This window comes from Panthera onca, chromosome D1 (genome assembly GCF_046562875.1).
Source record: "Panthera onca isolate mPanOnc1 chromosome D1, mPanOnc1 haplotype 2, whole genome shotgun sequence".
NCBI classification, from domain to species: domain Eukaryota; kingdom Metazoa; phylum Chordata; class Mammalia; order Carnivora; family Felidae; genus Panthera; species Panthera onca.
This window is the reverse complement of record NC_138348.1, coordinates 75,868,679-75,895,358: the sequence shown is the minus strand read 5'-3', so window position 1 is coordinate 75,895,358 and position 26,680 is coordinate 75,868,679. Positions and strand designations below refer to the sequence as shown.

Sequence of the window (26,680 nt, the reverse complement as noted above, 5' to 3'; positions counted from 1 at the left end):
GGGGAAAGATACCATCTGAGATTCATTGGTAATGGAAAATTAAAACTTGCAAAGTTGCTACCGAGAAATGATTTCTCTGGGTCTTCCCTATTGTATACACCTGTTATAAGATAGTTGCCCCTGGAAAATCACTGATGGGTACGATTATCTTAGCCTGGTCCAGTTTAAAATGAACTAATAACCTGTATCATTAATATTCTAAACAAAGTTCAAATAGGGGCACATGTCTGAAATCATGTATTATGCCCTAAAATATTTCATAAACTATATACAGTGCAATATACAGGTAAGGTACTATTATTAAAGCCAGGTGTATTATTACTTCGTTAGGCCTTTGAGCAAAGGAGGTTCTCATGACCAATGGCAGGTCTCCATCATGCCAGACGAAAAGAAAAAAAAATCGGCCAGATTGCCCTACATAATGCCAACAAGCATGTCTGAGAATTATGTAACTTTATAAACTGAATTTTCTAGATTGGCATCAGGTAGATACATCTTAATTGAATTCACCATAAAATCATATGAAACAAAAATATTGGAAGATATTAACTGTCAGTGGAATTGCTGCATCAATAAACCTTCCCTTCCTTTGGTAGACACTGTTCTTAGAGGCGAGTGATCAGGGATTAGTTTCACTAATTACCCCTTGAGGATGAGCAAAACCCATTGGTTCAGTGGGTACTCAAGCCCCCCAGCACTGACGAGGACCTCATGAGGAAGGGTCTTTGGGGAATCACACAGAAGACGCTCTGAAGGTAGACATGGGAAGAGCTCCCTTTGCACGTGTTGTTTGGCAGGCAGCCTGCTATTCATGGTTCATTATGTTCTTCACTAGCCGAGGAATTATCTTCTCTAAGAACAAAGAGGAATTGAAGGCCTTGGTTGTGGCGATGGTTTCACAGATGTATATATACTTACCTCCCGCCCCAGTAATCTGTTTTTTTTATGCATAAATATATGTTTCTTTTATTTTTTTATCATTTTACTTATTTTTCATCCCCTCTCGTAACCATCAGTTTGCTCTCTGTAGTTAAGAATCTGTTTCTTGGTTTGTGTCTCTCTCTCTCTCTCTCTCTCTTTTCCTTTTCTTTATTTCCTTTGCTCATTTGTTTTCTTTTATTATTATTATTATTATTTACATTTATTCATTTTTGAGAGATAGTGAGAGACAGAGCACAAGCGGGGGAAGGGCAGAGAGAGAGGGAGACACAGAATCCAAAGCAGGTTCCAGGCTCTGAGCTGTCAGCACAGAGCCTGATATGGGGCTCGAACTCACAATCCGTGAGATCATGACCTGAGCCGAAGTCAGACGTTTAACCGAGCCACCCAGAACCCCTTTATTTGTTCTGTTTTTTAAGTTCCACATATGAGTGAAATCAGATGGTATTTGTCTTTCTCTGACTTGTTTCTCTTAGCCTTATACTGTCTAGTTCCATCCTTGTTGTTACAGATGATAAGATTTCATTCTTTTTATGACTGAATAATATTCCATTGTACATATATACCACATCTTCTTTATATATTCATCTTTTCATAAACACCTGGGCTGCTTCCATAGTTTGGCTGTTGTAAATAATGCTGCAATAAACATCAGGGTGCATGTATCCCGTTGAATTGTGTGTTTTGTGGTGGGGAGGGGGGAGGGGGGCGGGAAACACCCAGTAGTGCAATTCCTGGATCATAGAGTAGTTCTAGCTTTAATTTTTTGAGGAACCTCCAGACTGTCTTCCACAGTGTCTATACCAGTTTGCATCCCACCATCAGTGCACAAGAGTTCCTTTTTCTCCATACATTCACCAACACTTATTGTTTGTTATGTTTTTGATTTTAGCCATTCTGACAGGTGTGAAGTGACATCTCATGGTGGTTTTAATTTGCAAACTGTAAAGACTCCCCCCCAAAAACTACTAGAACTGATAAATGAATTCAGTAAAGTCGCAGGATACAAAATCAATGTGAAGAAATCTGTTGCATTTCTATACACTGATATTGAAGCAGCAGAAAGGGAAATGAAGAAAACAATACCATTTACGATTGCACCCAAAACAGTAACTATCTAGAACTAAACTTAACTAACAAGGTGAAAGACATGTACTTGAAAACTATAAAACAGTGATGAAAAAAATTCAAGATGATGCAAAGAGATGAAAAGACATTCCATGCTCATGGGTTGGAAGAACAAATATTGTTAAAATGTCTATACTACCCAAAGCAATCTACACATTTAATGTAATCTCCATCAAAATACCAATAGCATTTTTCACAAAACAAGAACGAACGATCCTAAAATTTGTATGAAACCGCAAAAGACCTCAAAAAGCCAAAGCAATCATGAAAAAGAAAAAACTGGAGGGATCTCAATTCCAGATTTCAAGTTGTATTACAAACCAGTAGTAATTAAAACAGTATGGTACTGGCATAAAAAGAGACACATAGATCATGGAATTGAATGAAAACCCCAGAAATGAACCCACAATTATATTAATTGTATCAATTATATCAATTATCCTCAACAATTAATCACGTCAATTAATCCTCAACAAGGGAGGAATTAATATACAATGGGAAAAAGTCTCTTCAACAAATGGTGTTGGGAAAACTGGTACAGCTACATGCAAAAGAATGAAACTGGGCCACTGTCTTCCACCATACACAAAAATAAATTCAAAATGGATTAAAGGCTTAAATGTGAAACCTGAACCCATTAGAATTCTTGGAGAGAGAGCACAGGCAGTAATCTTTCTGACATCGGCCATAGCAACATTTTTCTAGATATGTCTCCTGAGGGAAGGGAAATAAAAGCAAAAATAAACTATTGGGACTACATTACAATAAAAAGTTTCTGCACAGTGAAAGACGCAATCAACAAAACTAAAAGGCAACCTATTGAATGAGAAAAATATTTGCAAATGGCATATCCAATAAAGGGTTAGTATCCAGAAAATATAATGAACTGATACAACTCAATACTCAAAAAACAAATGATCCAATTAAAAAAATGTCCATGAATAGACGTTTCTCCAAAGAAGACATATAGATGGCCAACAGACACATGACAAGACACCTAACGAACTCATTGATTTGTGTATATTAAATATCAACAACTTTTTATCTATCAGTCATATCTCAATAAAGTGGTTTTTAGAAAAAAGAACAAAGACAAAAAAATTTGAGTTGAAGCCTAGGGTCTACTCATATTTTGGCCAAATGACCAAGCTGTTAAGCAGTCACAGATTTGTACTCACCACGAAACATAAACTGGAAAACATTGTCATAAGCAATTTGGAAGCTCCTAGGGCACACGTGTAATACCAAAGCATTAGAATGATTAACCAAGTCTCTAAAATTATTGCAGCCAACTGCAGCTTTGAATGCCAGTTTCTATTTCTGTGGATTAAATCTGGCTGTTTCCCTCCTCTCCCATCTTCAGTGTCGAAGAGCATATTTAAAAAACAAAAACAAAAATCATTGTGCTCAAGACATTCCTTGGTTTGGGTGATTCATAGTTATGAATTCATAGTTATGATCAATTATACTAATGTAGACGAATTCATAGTTATGATCAATTATACTAATGTAGAAAGGTTAAATACTCAAAGTCTATAATGCACGGGTTATGGAACTCCTAATTTCAGGCAGTTCTTAGGCAAAAGTTTTGAAGCACAAGCCCTAAGTGTTTAACCAATGACACTGAGAGGCATCTAAACTGTACTTCTAGTGCGAAGCAAAGTAGACACTAATTCATAAAGAAGACAGAGCCAACAAGTACTCATCTTGGGTAGTATATTGGTTTCGTTTTAAGACTAATGAAAAAGTTGGGTTGGAGAAACATTTTGAATGCCCATGGCACTGGCTATCTTATTTTTCAAACGAGCCATGTGTTGCTCTGAATCTCTTATAAAAATGCCCCAATTATCCAATTAGCTTGGAAATGTCTAAGAGAAGGGATGAGTACTGGCCCTTCAATGGGCCCTCAGTGGACTTCTGACCCAGTGCAGCTTACCCTCCAGGGAAACTAATGGTGCCCAATAGAATGAAAATGCAGAAGTCTCCAAGTAACTTATCAGTCTCTAAAGAAGGTCATGTCTATCACCTGGAAGCATCCACTGGGCTGTCTATACCTGGTAGATGCTTCAGAGCAGCAACTAAAATGTCTGTGCTTTAGGAGAACAAGAAATACCCTCTTTCTTGGGGCTGAATCATTCCTAGGAATGAATCAAGAGCATTCTCCTAAGATTTGTGTGGCAAGGTCATTTAGGGGACTTCTTCTTTGTGTCATTTTAGATGCTTTATGTCGTTTTAGATGCTTCTCCTCTGTCCTTTGTACTGTGTGTTTGGAATAAAATAGTTAGGATTATCTGATTGTAACCAAGACTGTATGTCTTGCTACATCCTCTGAAGTGCCCAAATTCAACCAGTTTATTCCAGGGGAGGACACTAAGGGTATACGCCTGAAGACAGTAGTTTGGTCACCTGCGGTGGCCCTGCCGAGTTTACCTGCATGGTCTGGCTGCATGAACACCGTTGTGGAGGTATGGGGAAACAGAGCCAGGGTGTCACGATGAGTTCCTCGTAGGTGGATGGTGTTCCCTTGAAAATAAACTCCGTGCATATCAGTGTCAGTGCCCATTCCAATCATATGCCAGGAAACTCTATCCTTTTTGCACATGCTTAGGCCTGGCTGGTTGCCATACATATAGCCATTAATAGCTAAATGAAAGGAAAAAGATAGTCAGAGCCCAGTACGATTTTATAGATACAGAAAACACACCATTTTAGTACAAGATTATCAGTGTGTGGGGCAGTCTGTTCAATTGCTCAAGTTCAAACTATTTACAGAAGATCCTTACTACCAGAGAGTAAACACACTAGAGAAAAGTCACACAGTGACTCAATCCAAAATGGAGACGAAGAGGAACAATGAATAATGAAAATATACTAAAATTGTGAAAATATTATGTATAACAATGTACAACAAGGGCACAAACCCTAAGAATCAATAAGGAATAAATCAGGTTGTTTTCTGGCATAAGTTTTTCTGACAAAATTGTTTGACAGCGTAATACAATATCCTTCATTTCACATTTTAGTTTTGCAGATTATAAAGAGCATCGTCCTTGTGAAAATATTTATGGACTTCGCCATTTTCCCCAAAGCTCGTGATTTGAAAATCACTTTCTTTTGAGGTTCTTATTCTGTTATCTCCCTTAAGTGTCTCTTCTTCGGTCATTAATTCACTTAATTTCATCAGATCTTCATTTACCAATGGATTTACATTTGATTCCAGAAGTTATCAGACATCTCATTACTGATTTCATGGAACTGGCGTCATTTGAAAGATTTGCAATTGATTGACATTGTATTTGCACGTCTGGTCAGTGAAGAGGGATTGTTTTGATGGGGGGAGGGAGAAGGACGCTAAGTCTATAAGAGGCTAGCCTTTGATTAAATAATTTTGCCTTTTGGTAAGTTTTATTTCCCTGCCTCAGCAAAATAACTGAAGGAACTTTGAATAATGGTTACTTAGATATGAAGACCTTCTGAATCTCCAGAAATGAAAAGTGTTTTTCTCTTTTATATCAGCCTCAATCCATTGATAGTGGCTCCCTGGAGCAGTGTCTTGAAAAGAATTTAGAAACCACATCTGTGTGGGATGAACCCCACTCTGTGTGGGATGAATGCATTAACTGAATAGCATTGTTTGAGGGGTGACTACACATGTCTTATGCGTGATGCCCTGTAGAGAGATAAAGATTCTATCCTCTCCCACTTCTTACTAATGCCCATAGTAGGAAAGAACAACTATCACACACATAAGTGACCTTCTGTTATAATCCCATTGCCAGATAAAATTGCTTTTTATTTCTGTGTCTGCAGAACCAATGGTGCTTGGTAATTTTACTCAAATATCTGAGATTATTAGCAGAAAATCTAAGAAGGATGCTTTGAGAGCATTGCATTTTCTGAAAAAAAATCTTTGATAATACCTTTGCAAATAAATTATGTAAATCCTGCCCATTGAATGTTAAAGTGATATTGTAAATTGGGGTACTAATGATTTAGTCCTTGACTGGCCCATAGAGAATCTTCTCTTGCCTTGGAACTCTAGTTTAAATTCTCTCTTTCTGGAACATTCATTCATGCATTCAACAAACACCTTTGTTTGTTTGCTTGTTTAACAGTACTCTAAAAATTTATTGAAAGAATGATGTCATTGCTGGTTATAGTGTCAGATAAAGGTAGTCAAAGCCCATGGTAAGGTCTGGTAAAGAAGTTATACTGTTCTGCCTTCTCGTGTAGACTTGTCCCCTAACCCAGATGATATTTGTTGACTAACCCAAGAACTACTGTAGGTATGCCTCTTTTTCATCAGAAAAGACCCCCAAGGATAGCTCACAAGCCGTTGAGGATGCCCTCTAGGAAAGGAGGTCCACATCTTTTCATATAGACCACATAATAGGTGTAATGCAAGGCACTGGGTAACACGAGAGGCACTTTTTCTTTGGTATTGTTGCCGTCATTTTCTCTCATACTCCATGCAAGCAAGACTAGAGATAGAATTTAATTCATAATTAATGTAAAATTTAAATTAAAATATATTGTTTTCCTTGCATTTTGTTTTAAAGATGACGTACTCTCCATGTCGAAAATATGAAAGTGTATATTACATTGCCAAATCAGGATGGAGCTGGATGTGATGTGGTCTGTTGGGTTGTTTTATCTTTTCTCTTTATCCTTTATCCTAAGGGCCTCTCTTAGGATAAGTTTCTTTTGCGACTTAGCTTCTCCACTAAGGAATTGTTATGTTTCCTCATTCTACTTTCTTCTTCTTCTTTTTTATTTTTATTTTTTTGGCTGCTAGGAGGGTGGGAAACAAATTTCATGATTCAGTTATAACAAACATTTTGTAGAAAATGGTATTGAAAATGCGTTACTCTATGCTTTCCATTGGTCCAAGAGGAGACTGTTGGCATGGAGTATCCAGGACCATAGGAGTCTGTGAGCTGGTTGCTGTGGGTCACTTGGAAACTTGGACTTTCTTGACCTCCTTGTGGGGAAAGGAGATTAGGGTCTATTTTGTTATTCTCCTATAATGTTTTGAAAACAATAAATAGATGTTGTCCTTGGTCCTAAAACAAGCAATTTAGCACGTGTTATCTTACAATGCTTGCTTTCAGCTCCTTTTTGACTGCACGCTCTCATAGTTATTTGGGATTGGGCTCTCGCTCACTATTCTGCCATCTAGGGTAGTGTGCCTAAAACTAACAAGACTCCTGTGTTAGTCACGCCAATTATGAGGTGGTTTGCCACTGTTACAACTGATATAAGAAAGAGAGGAGAATTAAGTAATTCCTTTTAAATAAGATCTGGGGTGGGAATTCGCTAGTATTTTACACATTATCAGTTTAGACAGTTCTTCATGCAACTTGATAAGAGACACTTTGTTGTTTAATGATTATCTCCAATTATCACTTGGATTATTAGCCTCAATGATGTTATTATGAACCCAAGGGAGGGCATTTTGTCAGTCATTTTCTACATTTATAAAGTACTGCAGTCTTTGCTGGTTCATATTTTGTGTTGCTTCATCTAAAGCTGATGAAGTATTTCAGAAGTATTAATTAGGTTGCACAATGTCCCCGGGAGGTAGGAGGTTTCACCAGACCTTGTGAGATGAAGTCATGAAACAATTTACTCTTGACCAAGAACAATGTCCAAGAAACCAAAATCAAGATAGTTAAAACATTCCAAATATTTTCACTTCAAATTCTTAGAGAAGAGAAGGACACTTTTCATACCATGCATTCGGTTGGACTTCACAAAATCTTTGTCTTCTTTGTCAACACTGAAGGGACGCCATGTAAACCTCTGAATGTTTTCATCAAGATACCTGCTCAGATTCTCATCAAAGACTGTAAATAGTAGATAAAATTCCTTGTCGATTCCTCTCTAAAGAGAAGAAGAACATAACTGTATAAAAAGTACAGCTTGGAGGAATTCTAATCTCTATTTCACTTTCAACGTGAACACAAATAAATCAGGACCAACGTGAGTTGGGTCATTTTGTAAATCAGGATTCTGAGCATGATTCTGATCAATTCATTTTACACCCTAATGTTTCATCTTTCTGTTTATATCCTTATCCCTCCCCATGAGATCTGCTCAGAGGAAATAGGTCCTTGCTCAGAAGCTTCCCTACACTGTGGGACTCCTATTTTCAGTCTGGTCATCACTAACTTATTCTCCTTCCCAGGGCCTGCATGCCCTGGGCTGTCTCTCTCTCTGATTTCATCTCCTTGTACTCGCCCCTCATTTACTCCAGCCACCCTGGCCTTTTGCTCTTCTGTGAACACACCAACTTCACTCCTGCCTCAGGGACTTTTCATGTGCTGTTTCCATTGCCTAGAAGGTTCTCCCAGGTCTTTCCTGGCTCACTCCCTTACTCCATTCAGTTCTCTGCACGAATGTCACCTCCTCGAGTACCCTTTCCTGACCACCCTGTCTAAAACAGTCACCTAGCACCCACCCTGCCTGCAAACTCACTTCACTTACCCCCAACTCACTCTTCTTTATAGTACTTAACTCCACCTGAAATTATATTTCATTTGTGAACTTACATTTTTTTAGTGTTGTCCCATTGCATTGTAGCTTTGTGAGAGTAGGGAAGTTTTGGGTTCCTCTCTGTGTCCCCGGCTTTTAAAAAAATGCCTAGAGAGAAGCCTGGATGGCTCAGATGGTTAAGCATTCCACTCTTGGTCTTGGCTTGGGGCATGATCTCATGGTTCATGAGTTCAAGCCCTGTGTTGGGCTCTGTGCTGACAGCATGCAGCCTGCTTGGGATTCTCTGTTTCCCTTTCTCTCTGCCCCTCCCCTGCATCATCTGTCTCTCAAAATAAATAAACTTAATAAAATAAAATGAAATAAAATAAAATAAAATAATGTCTGGAAAAGCAGACACTCTACATGTTTTTGAGTGAAATAATGAATTCACATAACCCATCAGACTTTGCTAAATTACGTTAATGTAAGTTGAAATGGAGGGCACCATGGATTACTTCCCACTATGTATATTCCTAATCTATCTGTCCAAGCATGTCACACAACACACAACATCCTGCATTGCCGAAATATGCTTTTCTTTAAAGCTGAACCAGAGAGGTGACTGTATTTTATGTCCCTCAACCATCTTCCTATGTCTAATGTACTCCCCTCCAACTCACCCTTTAACCCGTTGCCTGCTCTGGAGGAATCCCCAGAACTGCCACAGATCACATCTCTCTCCTTCTGAAACTGGACAATACGGTCTAAACTCACAGTGATCTCGTTCTTGCTTACCTGCTCTTAGCCCTTCCCTCTCGGCACTTTGACCAAAGTGAGGCCAAGTCCCTTGCAGCGATCTGAACTTGCTGTGTTCCGTAGGCCTCTGTCCTTCATGCATGCATCCCTTCAACTTATAGGTATGCCACCCCAATCCAACCTCAAGAGCCAGTTTAGCTGTCCCACCGCTGTGATGCTTTCCTAATGCATCATCAGAGATGTGGGTGCTCTTTGCTTTATTCTCACACCATATCTTGTATGCACCTACTGCTTTTATCACATGGTGTTTTAGCAGGCAGTAGTTTAAGATCATGGGATATGAAAAGAAATGATGTAGGCTTGCAATATTTAAAGGAAAATATGAAGAATTGGAGGGAAATAAGAGGTCAAAGATATTTTAAAAGATTATGGGCTATGGGTGCTAATGTTATTCTACACATCCATTGTGAAAACTGGGGCAAGTGATTTATTCTCTCTCAGCTCTAATTCCTTCATTTGAAAAATGAGAATAAGAGTAGTCTCCACTTCCTGGGGTTGTGTGTGTGTGTGTGTGTGTGTGTGTGTGTGTGAAGGTTAAAATAGATAATATAGGTAAAGCACTCAAGACAACATCTGGCAGATACTAAGTGTTCAATGTTAATTGTGACTATTAGCTGCAATTGCAACTGTCCATAAGACAAGAAGGAATGACTGAAAGGCATTGAGCTGAAGAACCTCATCACCTGAGAGTCAGTTGGAAGGTAAGTAGGTCTATGAGGGTGGGAAATTAACCCAGGAAAAGGTTAGAAAGTAGGTGATACCACATGGTGATAACCCACGTGAAGGTTCATTTTATGTGTCAACCTGACTGGGCCATAGGTGCCCAAATATTAGGTCAAGCATTATTCTGGGTGTTTCTATGAAGGTGTATTTGGATGAGGTTAACATTTAAATGGTAGACGAGCAAAGCACATCCGCCCTCTCCAATGTGGGTGGGCCACATCCAATCAGTTGAAAGACTCAATACAACAAAAAAATCTGACCCTCCCACAAGTAAAAGAGAATCCTTCCTGTCTTTGAAGTGGAACATTGACTTTTTTCTGCCTTCAGACTCAAACTCAAACAGAGGCTCTTCCAAAGGCTTTGAGCCCTCTGGACTTTTGTGTCTCCTGGGTCTCTTGCTTGCCGACTCTCCCTGCAGGTCCTGGGACTTGTCAGCCCCCATAATCATGTGAGCAAACTCCTTATAATAAGTCTGCTTCTGTCTACATACACATCCTTATGGTTCTGTTTCTTCGGAGAACTTGAATTAATCCAACCTGCACTCGTGCATGGAATGTACCTGAGTGATGGCTAGCGTCTGCAGCACAAAGTTTTTCTCTGAAAAGCACTTAACATCACTATGTTTTAGGTTCCCACAGCAGTCGGGAAGCTGGGATGTCTGAACCATGGTCCTTCACACAACTCTGAGTGTTTAAAACGTGGATGTGGGGAGTTTGGCAAATAAGCTTGTCCTGGAATTTTTAGTGTCTATTTGCAGGCCACACATGGAGTGTTTGAGTGTGTGTGTAATGTGGCCCTTTCTGTTAACTAAACTTCTTAATAACGACTTTGAAGATGAGAATGCTTACCCTGTATTTCATTCATCAACCATAATATTGGTCGAGTGTCAACAATGCACCAGGCATTGTTCTGGGAAAGGAAGATAAGACAGACAAGTCTCCTGCTCTGTGGTACTCACATTCTTGTGAGGAGAAACGTTCTATAACACATCAAAAGTAAACAAAGAAAATGTCCTCTGGGGGTAAGTGATATTAAAATCGGGTCATGTGATAGCATATGACTTTAGCTTGGTGATCAGGGAAGACTCTTCTAAGGAGGTGACAGGAAGAGCCAGCCACACAAAGGTCAGAAGAAGGCATGTCAGGCAGAGGGAGCCTAGTGAAGAGGCCCTAAGCCAAAGATAAGCTTGGCCTGTTCAAGGAACAGGAAGGCTTATGTGGATGGAGTATAAGTAGGCATGAGGGAGTGTGTGAGATACATCAAAGGAGTTGGAGGCCGGGGGACATAGGTCTAGGCTAAGAAATGTAGATTTTTATGCCAAGCGTGATAGGAAGTCACTGGAGGGTGTTTAACATGGATATTACGTGATCTTGTTTGCATTTTAGAAAAGTCACACTTGTGGGGCGCCTGGGTGGCTCAGTCGGTTGAGCGACCGACTTTGGCTCCAGTCATGATCGCACGGTCCGTGAGTCTGTGAGTTCGAGCCCCGTGTCAGGCTCTGTGCTGACAGTTCGGAGCTTGGGGCCTGCTTTGAGTTCTGTGTCTCCCTCTCTCTCTGTACCTCCCCAACTCACACACTCTCTCTCTCTCAAAAATAAACATTAAAAAAATTTTTTTTTAAAGAAAAAAAGTCACACTTGCTTCCCTGTGATGAAACCGATCACAGGAGAAAGAGGGGCTTGAAGCGATGATGCATGATGTAGACCAGAGCCTGGTCGAGGAAAAACATGTTTTCCTTTTATTATAAAGGATAAAGACAGAAAAATTTTAAAGGGTACTCAACTTTGATAATAGTACAGTATTAAGGTTAATTTCCTGACTTGGATAATTACATTGTGTTTATGTCCGAAAGTGACCTTGCTTTTAGGAAACACATTGAAGAGATGTCATATCTATAACCTACCTCAAATAGTTTAGGGGAACAAAACCCAGAAAAATAAAGAGAAGGCTAAGAAAGCAAATGAGATAAAATGTTTACATTTGGGCAATCTGGGCGAAGGATATATGGGAATTCTTTGTGGGTTTTTTTTCTTTGCAACTTTTACATAAATCTGAAACTGAATTATTCAAAATAAAAAAATATAAGGGCGGTATAAACGGCTGGATAGACAAACAGGGAGTTTAAGTGGCTGTTGCAGAAGGTCATAAATGTTAGAAAGGGCCCTATAGCACCTGGTTAGATTCTGTGACAACCATTCACCTCTGGGAGAATTTACTGGAAAGAGATGAAAACACCTTTTATGTTCTCTACCTACCTACCTGGAAGAGACTTAAGCTTTTACCTATAGAGGGCCTGGTTCAGTGTGTGTTTCCTAAGTATTTTTTGCGTTGAAAATAACTTTCTGTCTGGCCAAATGGATTCCTCGCTCGGCCAAATCCCAAGTAGGGAGTATTTCGGGTTACGGTTAATTTTTTCATGAACTTGGTGGAAATGGATTGGCCACGAATGGTGTTTGGCTCAGGCAACACCCCCCCACGTACCATAAGGTGCTTCTAGCAAGCATTCAAGCCACCATTAAATAGATGCAGTTGGGGGAAAATCAGGGCCTCCTTACACAAGTTTTTTGGCACTCAATTTCCTGGGCTCAGGTATTGAGCTAGAGGAAGCAGGGTGGTGTCTTGGAAAAAAAACAAAAACAAAACCACAAACAAAGTTGGAAGCTCAAAGTCCCGCGTTCTACTGCCGAGTTTCACTACTTACTAGGGGTGTCTCTTGGGATGTCACTCACTGTCTCTGAGCCTCAGTTTCTTCGGCTTTAAAATAGGGATCGTTAGGGCACTGGGTGGCTTAGTCGGTTAAACTGCCAACTCTTGATTTCGGCTCGGGTCATGATCTCACTGTTGTGAGAGCGAGCCCTGTTTTGGGCTCCGTGGAGCCTTCTTGAGATTCGCTCTCTCCCTCTCTCTCTGCCCCTCCCCCGCTTGTGCACGCATGCATGCTCTCTCTCTGTCTCTCCAAATAAATAAACATCTTAGTTAAAAAATAAGGATAGTTATTCTGCTTTGCCCTATATGATTCTTGTTGTACAGTGCAACTGTATTCAGTCTTATTGCACGTGCGTTACTGAGGGCCAATTCCGAGGGCCAGGGACACAGCCTCTAATAGACATTTCTAGGGTTGGAACTTTGTGCAGGGAAGTACAAGTCTGAGGCGGACCAAGACACTTTGTGTCCTCTACCTAGAAATCCCGTTGAGTCCAGAAGTGGGTGCTTACAATGCCAAACATCATATAATACACCACTTAAATAGTCTTGCTATTTCTGATTGGTGAAGTAAACCACAATGGTGACATGATTAGATTTGCCTCTTCTCATCAGTGTGTTTAATATCATGTAGACATAGCTTGAAGTGTTGTGCTGTGCCACACTAGTCAGTGCAACCAGGGGAGCCTCAAAGGTGGGACTTGTAAGAATTTATCTACATGCTTTCTTGTGCCTTCGACCCTAACGATTAACTTTCGGCTTACAGCGGTGAGTTACAGTGGTTCTCAGCCTCGGTTGCACATTGGAGAGCCCCTGCAGATTCTGATTTAATTGGTCTGGAGTGCCTGAATAAAAGATGTTTAAAAGGTTCCCCACGTGGCCAAGTCTGAGAAGCCTCGTCCAAGAAGAAAGGGCCCCGATTCACATTCCATGTGGACCTCCGAAGATTCTAGAATCAAAACAATGCGCAGGGAAAGGGACCCACTGAATCCCATCCGCAACGAGCAGAAATCCTGAGTTTCTGGGTGGGCATCTGTAAGTTTTAGATCTTAACTTCACATTAAGATTACATTAAAGTTCAGATCTTAAATTTACAAAAAAATAAAATAAATTACTCATTATGTAGAAATCAACATTAAGAGGGTGGAGGAAACACTGCTTTTCGTACCTGACCTTTTATTACTATTTAATCCCTAGCCATATTCCTGGTGTCTCCCACATACAACCCTGAGAAGAACTTGATGATCTTTGATGGCCTACCTGTGTCCCATCAGCATTGAGAACGCCCTTTTTACAGACTAGCAAGGGCCCCACAAGGCCAGAGCTGGTGTCCTGGATTGGCTTAACTGCTGAGAAGTAAAGGTAGGTCAGACAGGGGGGATCACTGGCTGTCGGGCTTACACTTTCAGGCACCGTCCATTTGTACGTGAAGGTTTCACCCGGCTTAACATGTGCCCCTGGTTTCAGAAATCCTGAGGAGGTAAATGAAAGTTACTCAAAGCCAGAGCCAATGACATTAAACTTGTTGGACTGGGTCTTCCAGCCCTAGGTCTCTCTCTGATGATGTATTTTGTAGAAGGACAGTTGTTCCCACGTGTGTATGCTACCAGGGAGACCACTGCCACGGTCCGAAGTTTTATGAGAGAGAAGTTTGGATCAAAGGGTGATCTTCTTCAGAGATTACATTTAGTACCTTCATAGATGTTATTTCTTACTCAAATACTAGGTTTAGCAAATATTAAAAGAGTGACAGTTGCCTATTTCACAATTAAATGTAAATCTATAAAATATCATTGAGCGCCTTTGTATGTGGAATATATTAAAGTTGGCACTACGAGGATACCCCAGAAAGTTAAGCAAGAGACCTCACTTTAAAGAGTTGGAAATCTTGAGGTGCCTGGGTGGCTCAGTAGGTTAAGCGTCTGACTCTTGATTTCGGCTCAGGTCATGATCTCACAGCTTTGTGAGCTGGAGCTGCACATAGGGCTCTGTGCTGACAGCAGGGAGCCTGCTTGGGATTCTGTCTCCCTCTCTCTCTCTGCTACCCCCGCCTCTCTCTCTCAAAAATAAATAAACACTAAAAAAAGGAAATGCAAAAAAAAAAATCTTTAAAAAAATAGAATTTGAAATCTAGAAGGTTGAACTAGAAAATAACCCCACATAATCATAAGATAGAGGAGGTAGGTGAATACTCAAGGTGACAAGGCTGATGAGTGACAGATCTGGGATTCAAACTCAGCACTGTCTGGTTCCCAAGACTTTGCACTCGACCTGTATACTATATTGCTAAATGAACACGTTGAGTCTCTCCAGCTAGACTGAGGTCAGAAACTCTCTGCATATTGTTCAGAGTTTTGCAAAAAGGCGCCCAATAAGTTTGCTAAGTTAAACAATAGAAAATATAGACATTTGGGCTATCACTGGTGTTCTTTCTGGGTGCGCGCATACACACACACACACACACACACACACACACACACACACACAGTGCTTGTGACCATTTGACCAAGGAAGTGCAGGTACAAGAGATGATGCTCCAGGTGGGGAGAGTGATGATGGGTCTGAGGAGGGGGAATTCTCCCTCCATTCCTTCCTTCTCTGTTCCCTCCCCATCACCTCACACCTGCTCTGGACTGGGCCTAGCCCCATCATTGGGCACAAAGAAGTATCCCCGAGCTCATGATGTCTGTTGCCATAATGGGGAAGGCTTCCAAAGATATCAGGAGTTTCCCAAGAGCAATATCATGAGTGGAAGATAGTTCCTGCAGCCACTGGGCAGAAACTGCCTTTCTTATATGTAGAGTCTCTATTACCTCCTGTGTAATGAGGAGAGGCCATATATGATGGTAGGCATAAAAGACTGGTTTTAATAAATATTTGTCAACAAAGACAGAACAAAGACCATGTGTAAGATTTTGAAGACAACAAAACATTGGAAATCAGATTTTTTCCTCAGCCTTCACCCACAGAATTCCCACAACCCGTGGCTAAAAATCTCTCCATCTTAGGGTGACTGTGAACATAGCCCACATTGAGATTTATTACATTGCTGAAAGAGAAGGAAAGGCATCAACATCTCCTAAGTGCCTACTGTGGGGCAGACCCTGCCCTGAATTCTCTCCAGCTCGTCCTGAAGCCCTGTGAGGTGAGTGTCACTACCTGCCTCAGTAGGGGAGAAGAATAAAGTTCAGAAAGTTTAAATGATGGCACAAGCTCACAGGGCCGGTAAGGAAAGGGACCAGGACTTGAACCAAATCTACCCACTTCTAAGTCCTCTGTTTACTCATCTTCTTTCCTCCCAGAGGCCAGGCTGAGACTCACCATCGACGTTTGGGGCTGCATCAGAGGCCTTGTCATAGATGACGCCATGAGGCAAAATGCTGTAGACTTTGTCGGCTTTGTTGGCAAAGGTCACTAACAGGGTATCACCCACCTCAGCCCTGATGACGGGGCCTGAAAAATATCAAGAGGAGGAGGGAGAAGAGGATGAAAAGAGGCAGAGAGAAGTGAATATAGGCAGGAGAGGAAGAGTCATTCCACGTAGACATATATGCCCCACTAAAGCATCTCCCCCCATTCAAAACATGACAGATGGTTTTATTCTACCAAGAATTCCAAGATGGGCTTCTGCCTCAGAGAGTCTCTTTCTTCGAGTAAAAGTTGCATCAACATACTCCATATACTGAGCCTTCCAATATTTTCCTCCAATTCTGTTGTCCCCTTGTGTGAAGTAGAGCTCGGAGTCACTGTGTAAAGAATAGGAACCTGGCTGAGAGCACATCTCTACATATGCACCAGATGCCTTAATTATGGAGCTCCCTTTCATTGTCCTTAGCTCGTCCACCCACCCAGGTATCTCCCCAGGAAAGACGGAACCGTCTTCAACTAAGTTCCCAGGGATAATTAGCCAGCTTTGAAAGTCTCCGGGGGGCTGGGTGGTGGTCAAGCTCATTCCTCTCTCAGCCACTGTACTTTCTTCCCCGGAGGTCCAGCAACCGAAGAAAGCACAGGTGAACTCCTTACTTACCGGCGTCAGAGTCCCAGAATGGTGTCCTACAAAGTAGAGAGCTAACTGGTTTCTTTGCAGAGTAAGTATCCCTCTATACCTCTTGCTGATGTCAGTATGAATAGTCTTGCATATAGTAAGCTCTTTCATATCTGGCATGATCAAGGAATGAAGTGTCTAGTTCATCAAATAGCTTCGCTGGCGGAGTTATTGTACGAACGACATACATGAAAAGCCAAATTCCAAATGTGAAATACAGTAACGTACATTCTGACTAGCACTGTCCTAGACACCTTATTTCTGCCAATGGTGCCTTCGCTCTTGGAGTCACACGGGCTGACTTTGTCCTCTTTCTCTGCCTCATCCCCTTATCTTGTTCACCCTTATTTTGTAGCCTTTTGCTGCTTCCTTCCTTTCTGTGCCCTTTTGGCATCTTTTCCTTTCCTTTCTTCCCACTGCTGCAACCCCAGTACCTGCCCTCGTCGCCTTGTGTTGGCAACATTACACGGAGCTCCGACTGTGCTCTTGGCACCCTCCCTCTTCCATTGGCTCACTCGGAGTTTCCCTTCGACATACACACGACTATAATATTAATCCCCAAGATGGTAATATTCACGGTCATTTACCTGCTCCAGCATCTTCACTCACATGCAAATGCCAATCAAATCAAGTTCAAAAGGATGATGGGCCCTATGCAGTTGAGATCCAGTTTACCCAGTTCTCTTCCTATGGCTCTATGCAAATATTCGCTCCAGTCACTTTGATCTAACTAACCCCTGCATCTAAAATATCTCTCTTTCGGGGCGCCTGGGTGGCTCAGCCAGTTAAGCTTCTGACTTCGGCTCAGGTCACGATCTCACAGTTTGTGGGTTCGGGTCCCATGTCAGCCTCTGTGCTGACAGCTCAGAGCCTGCTTTGGATTCTGTGTCTCCCTCTCTCTCTCTGCCCCTCCCTTGCTCTCTCTCTCTCTCTCTATCAAAAATAAACATTAAAAATAAAATAAAATTTCTCTCTTTACTATTCACTTTCATGAATTCTGTTATTCTTTAGGACCCTGCTTAAGTTCCATTGACTCTGTGAAGGGTTCCCTGGCTATCTTAGTGCTCTCTAAATGCCCAGAGAACTCACTTGTCTGGACAACTCATCTTAATCTTATTTGTAATTTGCAAAGTTACTTCTCTTCTCCTGTGCATGCAGTTTCTTTCCGACCTGAGAGTGGGAACACTGTCTTAGGCACCTCCCTGCAACTCTCCCATAGCTTTTTATGTTGTGCTTTCATATATCACATTAAATATCAGTTAAATATAATTCAATATTTTATATTTTGTAAGGTGCTTCAGAATCCTGGAAGGCTTCTACGACAGAATTCTTAGTGCTAATTCTCATTCTGTTTATGGAGAAATACTGGTCAAAAGAGAGTTTTGATATCGAACACGTTCATAAATGATGCACACAAATTCTTTAGGCTGGGGTCAGGTGCGTTGGTTTGGTGGAAGAATGAATGAGTGAAATTTACAATGAAAGAAACAAAGGGTGTCTTATCAATCAGAAAGAAAATTTTAAAAACATTCCCTCGGACATAAAAGAGATCATAGGGTAATAAAAATCATTCTTGTATCATACCATATATTTTAAATGCTTTCACAGACACCATTACACAGAATTCTATAATAACAAGTCACAGGAGTCCACATCCACTTAATGAATTGTTAGATTCAATTTGAAAAATACTACATGCTCTGGGAGCAAAAATGATTACTAATGACTCAGGAGTCAGGAGAGGCTTCACTTAGGAAGTGACATTAGAATTTGAAGAAAAAGTAACATTTTGCTGGATAGGTAGGACAAGCACATTCTGGGTAGAGAAGTCATAACCTATCAGGCTGTCCTTGAACCAAAAAGGATAACTTTCCTTGGCCAGTTCACCTCAGTGAGAGAGGGTCCTGTCTTCTTCTCTCTTCAAAACTCTCTCTTCCATATGTGCAGAGGCCTTATTCTACTCTCTGTCAGCTTAGTACTTCTTATGGCACTTAGCATCGCAGTTTGCACACAGTAGGTGCTCAAGAAATGCTTCATGAATGAATGAATGAACCTAGTGCTGATTTAGCCAGCAAATCATGAAACAATAAATACTCTGCCAATTCTCAGCAATATGTACATTACGAGGCTCAGAACTCCTGTGTATATAAATGAGGTCACAGGGAAAAGTCTAACAGGTGCCTCTCTTATGCGAGTCTTAGAAATGCCAGCAAAGAGAGCTTACCTGCCGGAGGCATTTAGGGGAAGACCACTGAATTTGTTATAGCCTTGAGGAGCATAATCCCAAAGAATTTTTTCAGCTGCTATAAAGTAGCGCCTCTGTTGACCCGTCATCCTGGGATGAGAAATACCACCTTTGCAGTTACCAACATTGTACTGCCCCAGCATGCCAGCTGCAGAACAGAGGAAAACCACAAGCCGGGCTATAAATGCTCACATAAGAAATCAGACAGGAAAAGACTGATAGCTTTGACTTCATAAAAATTTAAAACTGTTGTACAGAAAATAGGACCTTAACAAAGTTAAAAGTAAAGGGTAAATGGTGGGTTGGGAGATATTTTAATGCACAGGATGACAGATCAATATGTAAATATATTTGACAAATGAGAAAGAAAAAAGTAAATATCCTAATGGAAAGTGGGCCAGGGACATCAACATATTATTCACAAAATCTCTGTAAATACTATCTAACTATAAACACATGAAAAAAAAGTTTAACCTTAATAGTAATCAAGCGTCACTCTTGTTCATTTATCAGATTGGTAAAGATTAGAAAAACTAATAATTCTCAGTGTTGGCAGATGAATGGGAGGAGGGGAATCTTCACACACTAAGGGTGAAGAATAAAAGAGAATTTGGCAATGTATGTCCGTCCATAGCTTTAAGAGAGAAATCAAACACTTTTACCCAAGAATTCTAAGTCTAAGAGTTTTCCTAAAGATATGTCAGACTGGTTTTTAGTATAGTTTATAAAAACAAAAAAGGGGGGATTCAAATGTTAAGCATTGGGGTATTGGTTAGGTAAATTGTAATCTCCCTTGAAAGGACACAGGGAGGATATACAATGATGAAGTAGGTCTCTATTGACTGACATGGAAATATATTTCTGTTACATTGATAAGTGGGAAAAGTAAGATAAAAGACAGTGTTAATAGATTAATTTCATTTTATAAATAACATGCATTTATGTATAAAAGTCTAGAAAATAGGGAGAATATTCCTCAAAATGTGATACCGTTATCCTAAGACAGGATTACTGTTATTAAAAATTAAATGTATTTTCTGGAGCACCTGGGTGGCTCAGTCGGTTGAATGCTTGACTCTTGATTTCAGCTCAGGTCATGATCTCCTGGTTTGTGAGATGGAGCCTTGCCTCGGGCTCTGTGCAGACAGCATGGAGCCTCCTGCTTAGGATTTTCTCTCTCCTCTCTCTCTGCCCCTCCCCCACTGTTCTCTCTCTCCCTTTCTCTTTCTCTCTTTCTCCCTCTATCAAAATAAGTAAATAAACTTTTAAAAAATTAAATGTAGGGGCGCCTGGGTGGCTCAGTCGGTTGACCGTCCGACTTCAGCTCGGGTCATGATCTCACAGTCTGTGAGTTCAAGCCCCGCTTTGGGCTCTGTGCTGACAGCTCGGAGCCCGGAGTCTGTTTCAGATTCTGTGTCTCCCTCTCTCTGACCCTCCTCTGTTCATGCTCTGTCTCTCTCTGTCTCAAAAATAAATAAACGTTAAAAAAAAATTTTTAAGATAAATAAAAAATAAAATAAAAAATTAAATGTATTTTCTAATTTTTTACAATAACTTTTTTTTGAGGGTTTGGACAATTTAGAAAATATCAAATTTCAGTAATGTACAAACACCAGCTTATGTCCACAACCACTGGCCAAGCTTAGTAATCCTATTAGTCTCAAATGGCTGCTAATACCTTGATTTTAAAATTAGTTTCTCCCCAGATATAACATTTAAGAATAGGCATCTTGTGGTAAGAACTCTTAATATTTACCTTCTTAGGAAATTTCGAGTACAGTATTGACCATAGTCACCATGCTGTACATTAGGTCTCCAGAACTCATTCATCTTGCATAACTGAAACTTTGTACTCTTTGAGATCTTAAGTATTCCTAACACACACACACACACACACACACACACACACACACACACAGCTAACTATGTGTGGTCATAGATATATTAACTAGCTTGAGTATGGTGATCAGTTCACAATGTATGCATATATCAAAACATCAAGTTGCACATCTTAAATAGATACTATTCCTATGTGTCAATTATACCTCAATGAAACTGAGAGAAAATAAGAATAGCAATCTTGTCTTCATAATCTGTGTCTTCCCAGAACAGTATCTGGCACATACTAACTGATTAACTCTATATCTGTTGAATTGAATTGAATTGGAATAATCCAGCTGACTAATGTTAAGATTAGCTGCTTGAGGCTGACAGCAGCAAGATAAGGTGGACGGGAACAAGAATATGTCATCAAAGCCTGCCCTGGAGAGTCTCATCCCTGTACCTGCTGGTGACTGTGTATAGTTCGTCAATAATTACACATTATTTCTTCTGTGTCTCTTCCATTGATACTTTTTTTTTCTATTCTGTTTTCACTATCTTAGGCCAGACCTTTTCTATGTCATAACTCTATTGTTACCATGCTTGTTAACTAACATCCAGGGGCCAGAATCTCTCCACCAACTCCTTTCTGTGCACAGGTATCATATTTATCTTCCTAAATTGCTGCACTGATTATGTCACTGATGTGCCAAAGGATCTGGAAGCACTCACTGTGGCCTTCCAGACACAGCCCTGCTTCCTTCAGTTTGCCATTCAAAGCTCCTCCCACTGGGCTCTGCCTCCGTGGGCTTCTCTCCTATCACTCCTCTGGCATAAACCTGTGGTCCAGCTGAATAGAGACCGATTCTATGTGGTCCCAAGGGACCAAGGCTAAGTCATTATCCAGGCATTAAAGTCAAAAAAATATTCTATCACGCACCTATGCTAGGATTTAGCAAGTATCATTGGATCTTGTCTCAGTGTAAGGAAGAACATTCTAACAGAGTGGCCCAGAGATGAAATGGGCTGCTATGATTACTTAAAAGAGAAGTCCCAAAAGAAATTCAAGAATTGGATGGTGGATGGGTCCAGATTATCTATACACTTCTTTCCAATGGTAAAATGTTATCATTTTTTGTAGAGTTGCTCATATAGAACATGTATTTTCCTGGTTCGTGTTGCTTCCTCTACTTGGAAAGCCTTCCTCCCCTTCTTCGTCTGTTCAATTCCTGCCCATATTTCAAGACTCAGACTAGAAGCCGACTCCTCAGGAAGTCTCTCTGATTGTTCCAGAGAATTGACTGTTGTGCACAAAGAACCTTTATTTTTCTCCCTCAAAAATTTTTTCATTTTGTAAATGTCTAAGTCTAGCTACTAGACTATAGGCTCCTTGAAAGTCTTACCATTTCTTGCATTCACCTCCCACCTGTCTCACAGAGAGGTGATCACTAAATACCTGGTAACAGGATGGCAAATAAATGAGCACGTGCATTCCTATGTATTCCATATTGAATTAAATGTAATGCAAGAATCTGTCTAGCAGCAGGCACTGAGTGAACACCATTGACTGTGTGGTGCAGTTGTACAACTCTCAGCATCTACACGCTGGTCCTTGTCCTTTTTACCTTGCAGGTGATCACTAACTTGGCAGGTTATCATCCACTTCCCAGGATTCTCGACTATCATTTCCGTTGTCAGGAAAGTGGCTGGGAACAGGTTGACGACATCAGTCCGATGCCCTCTGCTGACGAAGGTGTTACCATAAAAATAGATGGAATGGATGTCGATCTCATTCCCCATCCCGAATAGGTGCCAGGACACCGATTCACCAACACACATATCAGGCTCCGGGAAGTTTCCAAAGAGGTATCCATTGAGGGCTGAAACACAGAATCACACTGGTGGGAGAGACTCTCCTGTAGAGGCGAGCAGGGCCAGAAACAATGGTAACACATATGCTGGCACAGCTGAGGAGTTAGCACTGGTCATCGGTTGCAAGGTTTTTGTGCAGAAAAGCACGGCTCCTTTCACATAGTCCCAGAAAGGAATGAAAGGTATTAGGTTTTTCAAGAGAAAAGCGCTCAGCAAAAGTGGAGATGAGCACACGTGGAAACAGCCTTGGAGCTGCTATGTGAACACATCACCCAGGTCAGGAGTAAACGGAGCGCGCTCAGCCTTTCAGGATGGCTCCGCCATCTCCTGCCGAGATCCTTCCTTTTCATACCTGACTTCCCTACAGGGCTCTGTTTCCTGAAACTCTGTCTTACTCATTTCACAGCTGTCAGGACCTGGCAGAAAAGCTGGCACCTAGTAGCTACTTAACTTGAGTAACCAAAGCTTGCAAGAAGAAGGAAAAGAAAAGGAGCTGACTAGAAGGGACCTATAAGACATGTTACCTTAAAGTTTTGTTACTTTAAAATAAGGGAGAAAAACCAGTGTTTTTACTAGGTCTTGCTGGGGCAGAATCTTACTGATTGAGCTGACACTGGAAGTCCAAGATCCACTCTTTCAAATCACCTGAATGGCAGCAAGGACTTGACCAAGAGCGGAAGAAAACTTGATTCAGGGTTTTAAAGAGTCATAACATCACTTCTTCTTCTTCTTCTTTTTTTTTTTTTTTAGGAATTTTTTATTTTTTAAGGGTTTATTCATTTATTCTGAGAGAAAGAGAGTGAGGGAGAGAGAGAGAGAGCAAGCAGGGGAGGGGCAGAGAGAGAGAACCCCATGAACTGTGAGTCACAATCAAGATTCAGACGCTTAACCGACTGAGCCACCCAGGCGTCCCTCACAACATCACTTCCTAAATTCAAACTGAGTTAAGAAGCAACTGTTACTAAGATAATGATGATTAAGGCAGCACAATTGATTCTGAATAATTTTAGTAAATTTAAATAAATGTTTCAATAAATCTTATATTGGTTAAGCATTTTTTTTGTTGTTTTTTAAATTTTTCTGTTTTCTATCATTGGGTCTCCTTTACCAGCTCGAAGAAGGACTGCTTGTTTACAAACACCTACTTCTGCACCCAGGATGGATTTTATTTTAAATATAGTCTGTATTTGCTTATGCGGTTCATTCTCTTTTGTTGGACATTTTCATTTGAAAGAGTAAGAATTATGTGGACAGCTGAGTCGTAAACCATCACGGTTAGTAGTTTTCAGCAAGATTTGAGATCATCGCTACCATTTTGTAAGGAATAGGGGTACAAGTTGATTTGAATTTAAGTCTTTGTTTATTCCATCCTTCGTTTCTTTCGCTGCCTCCCTCCTTCTCTCCATTACTTCTTCCTTCCTAAAATATTTGCCCAACATCCACATCACACAAGGTGGCTGAAATACCACTAGGAAGAAAAGAGAGGGTGTGTGATGCAGTGGAAACAGTCAGAACAGGGACACTCACACTTCTGCACACTTTGGAATCAAACACAACCAAACTAAAATTTATTTGCTATGGGACTTCTCTCTCAGGTTCTGTCAGGCAACTCTGGCACTAATCACCACTTTGACCTCAGGCAAGTCATTGATGGTCCCTTGACCTCAGTTTCTTCATCTGTAAAATGGGGGAGGTCAGATGGTCTTCAGCTCCTTCCCTCTCTCCTATGATTTTATGACTACATTGATGCTGCCTTGGTTAGGATGACTCTGGGAGACAGACAAGCAAATATGGAGGAAATTTATCAATGAATGACATGGAGAGTTTGTTTACATTGAAGATGTTCTTTCCGTTCACTAGAACTCTCTGGGAAAACAGTGGAATGAGACTACTTAATAATCCCCAAGTCCTAAAATTCTGTATGAAGCCACTGCTCTGCAAAACAGAAATGAGTACGTGTTCTGTCTCACTGGACAGGGTAACTATAGAAATTCATTATTTTCAACAAATACAGGGTCTGGCACATAATGAATGCTCAATAGATGTTGACTGAAAGAATGTCTGGGAAACATAACAGATTCAGCAGTGTGTATTTAAACACAGCATATAGCATAGTTCTTGAACTTGGCAGCCACTCAGAAAATGGTTACTGGATAAATGCAGAAGGTTGCAAACCACAGGATTGTTATATGATGATGATTCATTCTCCTTTCTCCCATCAGTATAAACCCATCCATCCTCTCTATGCTCACCTCCTGATTCTTTCTTAATTAGAACATTAATCCTTCCATTTTCTATATCATAGCTTTGTCATACCCAATTTAGCTTATAACTATCGCTTTCTCCCTTCTCAGATTGTTTTAGGATCTGACATGTATTGTGTTTCATATCACTTTCTAATCACTCTTATCCCTGAGCTATAAATCCTAGAAAACCAGGTTGGACACTTCTGTGTTTTTGCATCCCTCATAGTAGCAGATACACAAAAGGCATTTGGTACATACGTGACAACACGGGAAATACTCACCATGCATTTTGTTACTTCTTTGGAAAACAGCATCTTTTTTGTCAACTGAATCAGGGTCAGTGCAGAAATGTCTGATATTTTCATCAAGGTACCAGCTTTGGTTCTCATCCACCAGAGTAAACATTATAATGAACTCTCGGTCCACATCTGTCCTTGTTCCTGAATATTTATTCAGGATACCTGTCGGGGACATTTAAAAGAGTAGAGAAAAAAGTTCAAAGTGGATTAGATCAAGTTGAGTTTTGTTTCTTGCCAATGGTACCAGGTAAGTGTAAAGGTTCATCAAGATTTACATGTACAGAAGTAACCACAACATGAAAGCAGCAAAGGATTTTAATGGAAATGACAGAGCTGAAGAGAAAAGTCATAAAACAGAAGTCTTCACAACCACAGACTTGAAAATCTTGCTCCTAAAGGGAGTCAGCTTTACTGACAGCAATAGGGAACAAAATCACAAAATGATCAAGCAGTTGAAATAGCAAAACAAAAGCACCCATGGTCATTGGGCTACATTTTTCACTTGCCTACGTGTGGTGTCAGGGTGGCCTGAATGGCTCTCAATAGGGAATATCCCTGTTGTTTGAAAAAGAAAAGCATGCAAGTTTCAGAAGGCTATGATGCTTGAAGTCTGAATTATTGTCCCTGCTGTGGCATCAGATTGACCTTCTATGTTAGAAGAATTTCCCGAATCCTACAGAAAGCTTGGAAGAAAAGGCACATTCCATACGCAGCAAGGCAGGTGGGCAAAACAAGACCTGAAATTTAGATACACCTTTCAACACCTCTGGGAATAGACTTCTGTGTGTGTGTGTGTGTGTGTGTGTGTGTGTGTGTGTGTGTTGGAGGGGGCTCTCTTTACCTTCCTTGCACACTAGCAGTGGGCCAATTAACCCAGAGCAGATGTCCTTAGGAGCGTCGATGTGCGAATGGTACACCCAGGTCAGGCAGTTGGCATCCGCTGGAGCAGGGGCATATTCTTCTCTCACTGGCCAGACATAGGTGTAGTTTTTGCCAGGAGGAACCATATCATCATCCTTATTCCTTCCAGATGTTCCATCTGGGTATAGAGCTCCTTCCAAGAAAAGATAAAACGTACTTAAAATACAGAGATCACATGCTATAGTGGACGGGGCCGGAGCTTTGGAATCAAACACATATGAATTAAAATGTATTTCCTGTGGGATTGAGGCAAGTTACTTAAATTCTCAGTGCCTTGGTTTCCTATCAGGAAAGCTAGAATGGGGATATCGACCCCATAGGAATGTGAAAACTAGATGACACAATGTATACAAAGCAACAAAACAAAACCAGACACTCAATAAATGTTCATAAGGACCCCTTCTGATGGTCCTCTTGTACCAATCAGGAAGATTTGAATCCACTCCAT

General features: G+C 40.7%; 1 protein-coding gene across 1 annotated transcript in view; it reads right to left on the bottom strand.

The window, feature by feature from the left end:
* HEPHL1 (hephaestin like 1) overlaps positions 1-26,680 on the bottom strand; it is an 82,663-nt gene that overhangs the window by 34,147 nt on the left and 21,836 nt on the right. Inside the window, exons 3-11 of the mRNA XM_060605331.3 lie at positions 26,153-26,365; positions 25,294-25,473; positions 22,520-22,774; positions 19,053-19,221; positions 16,390-16,529; positions 16,105-16,236; positions 14,044-14,255; positions 7,800-7,950; positions 4,498-4,710 (exon numbers count right to left, since the gene is read on the bottom strand). Of these exons, the coding sequence (XP_060461314.2) occupies positions 4,498-4,710; positions 7,800-7,950; positions 14,044-14,255; positions 16,105-16,236; positions 16,390-16,529; positions 19,053-19,221; positions 22,520-22,774; positions 25,294-25,473; positions 26,153-26,365 (1,665 nt within the window). The remainder of the gene's footprint in view (positions 1-4,497; positions 4,711-7,799; positions 7,951-14,043; positions 14,256-16,104; positions 16,237-16,389; positions 16,530-19,052; positions 19,222-22,519; positions 22,775-25,293; positions 25,474-26,152; positions 26,366-26,680) is intronic.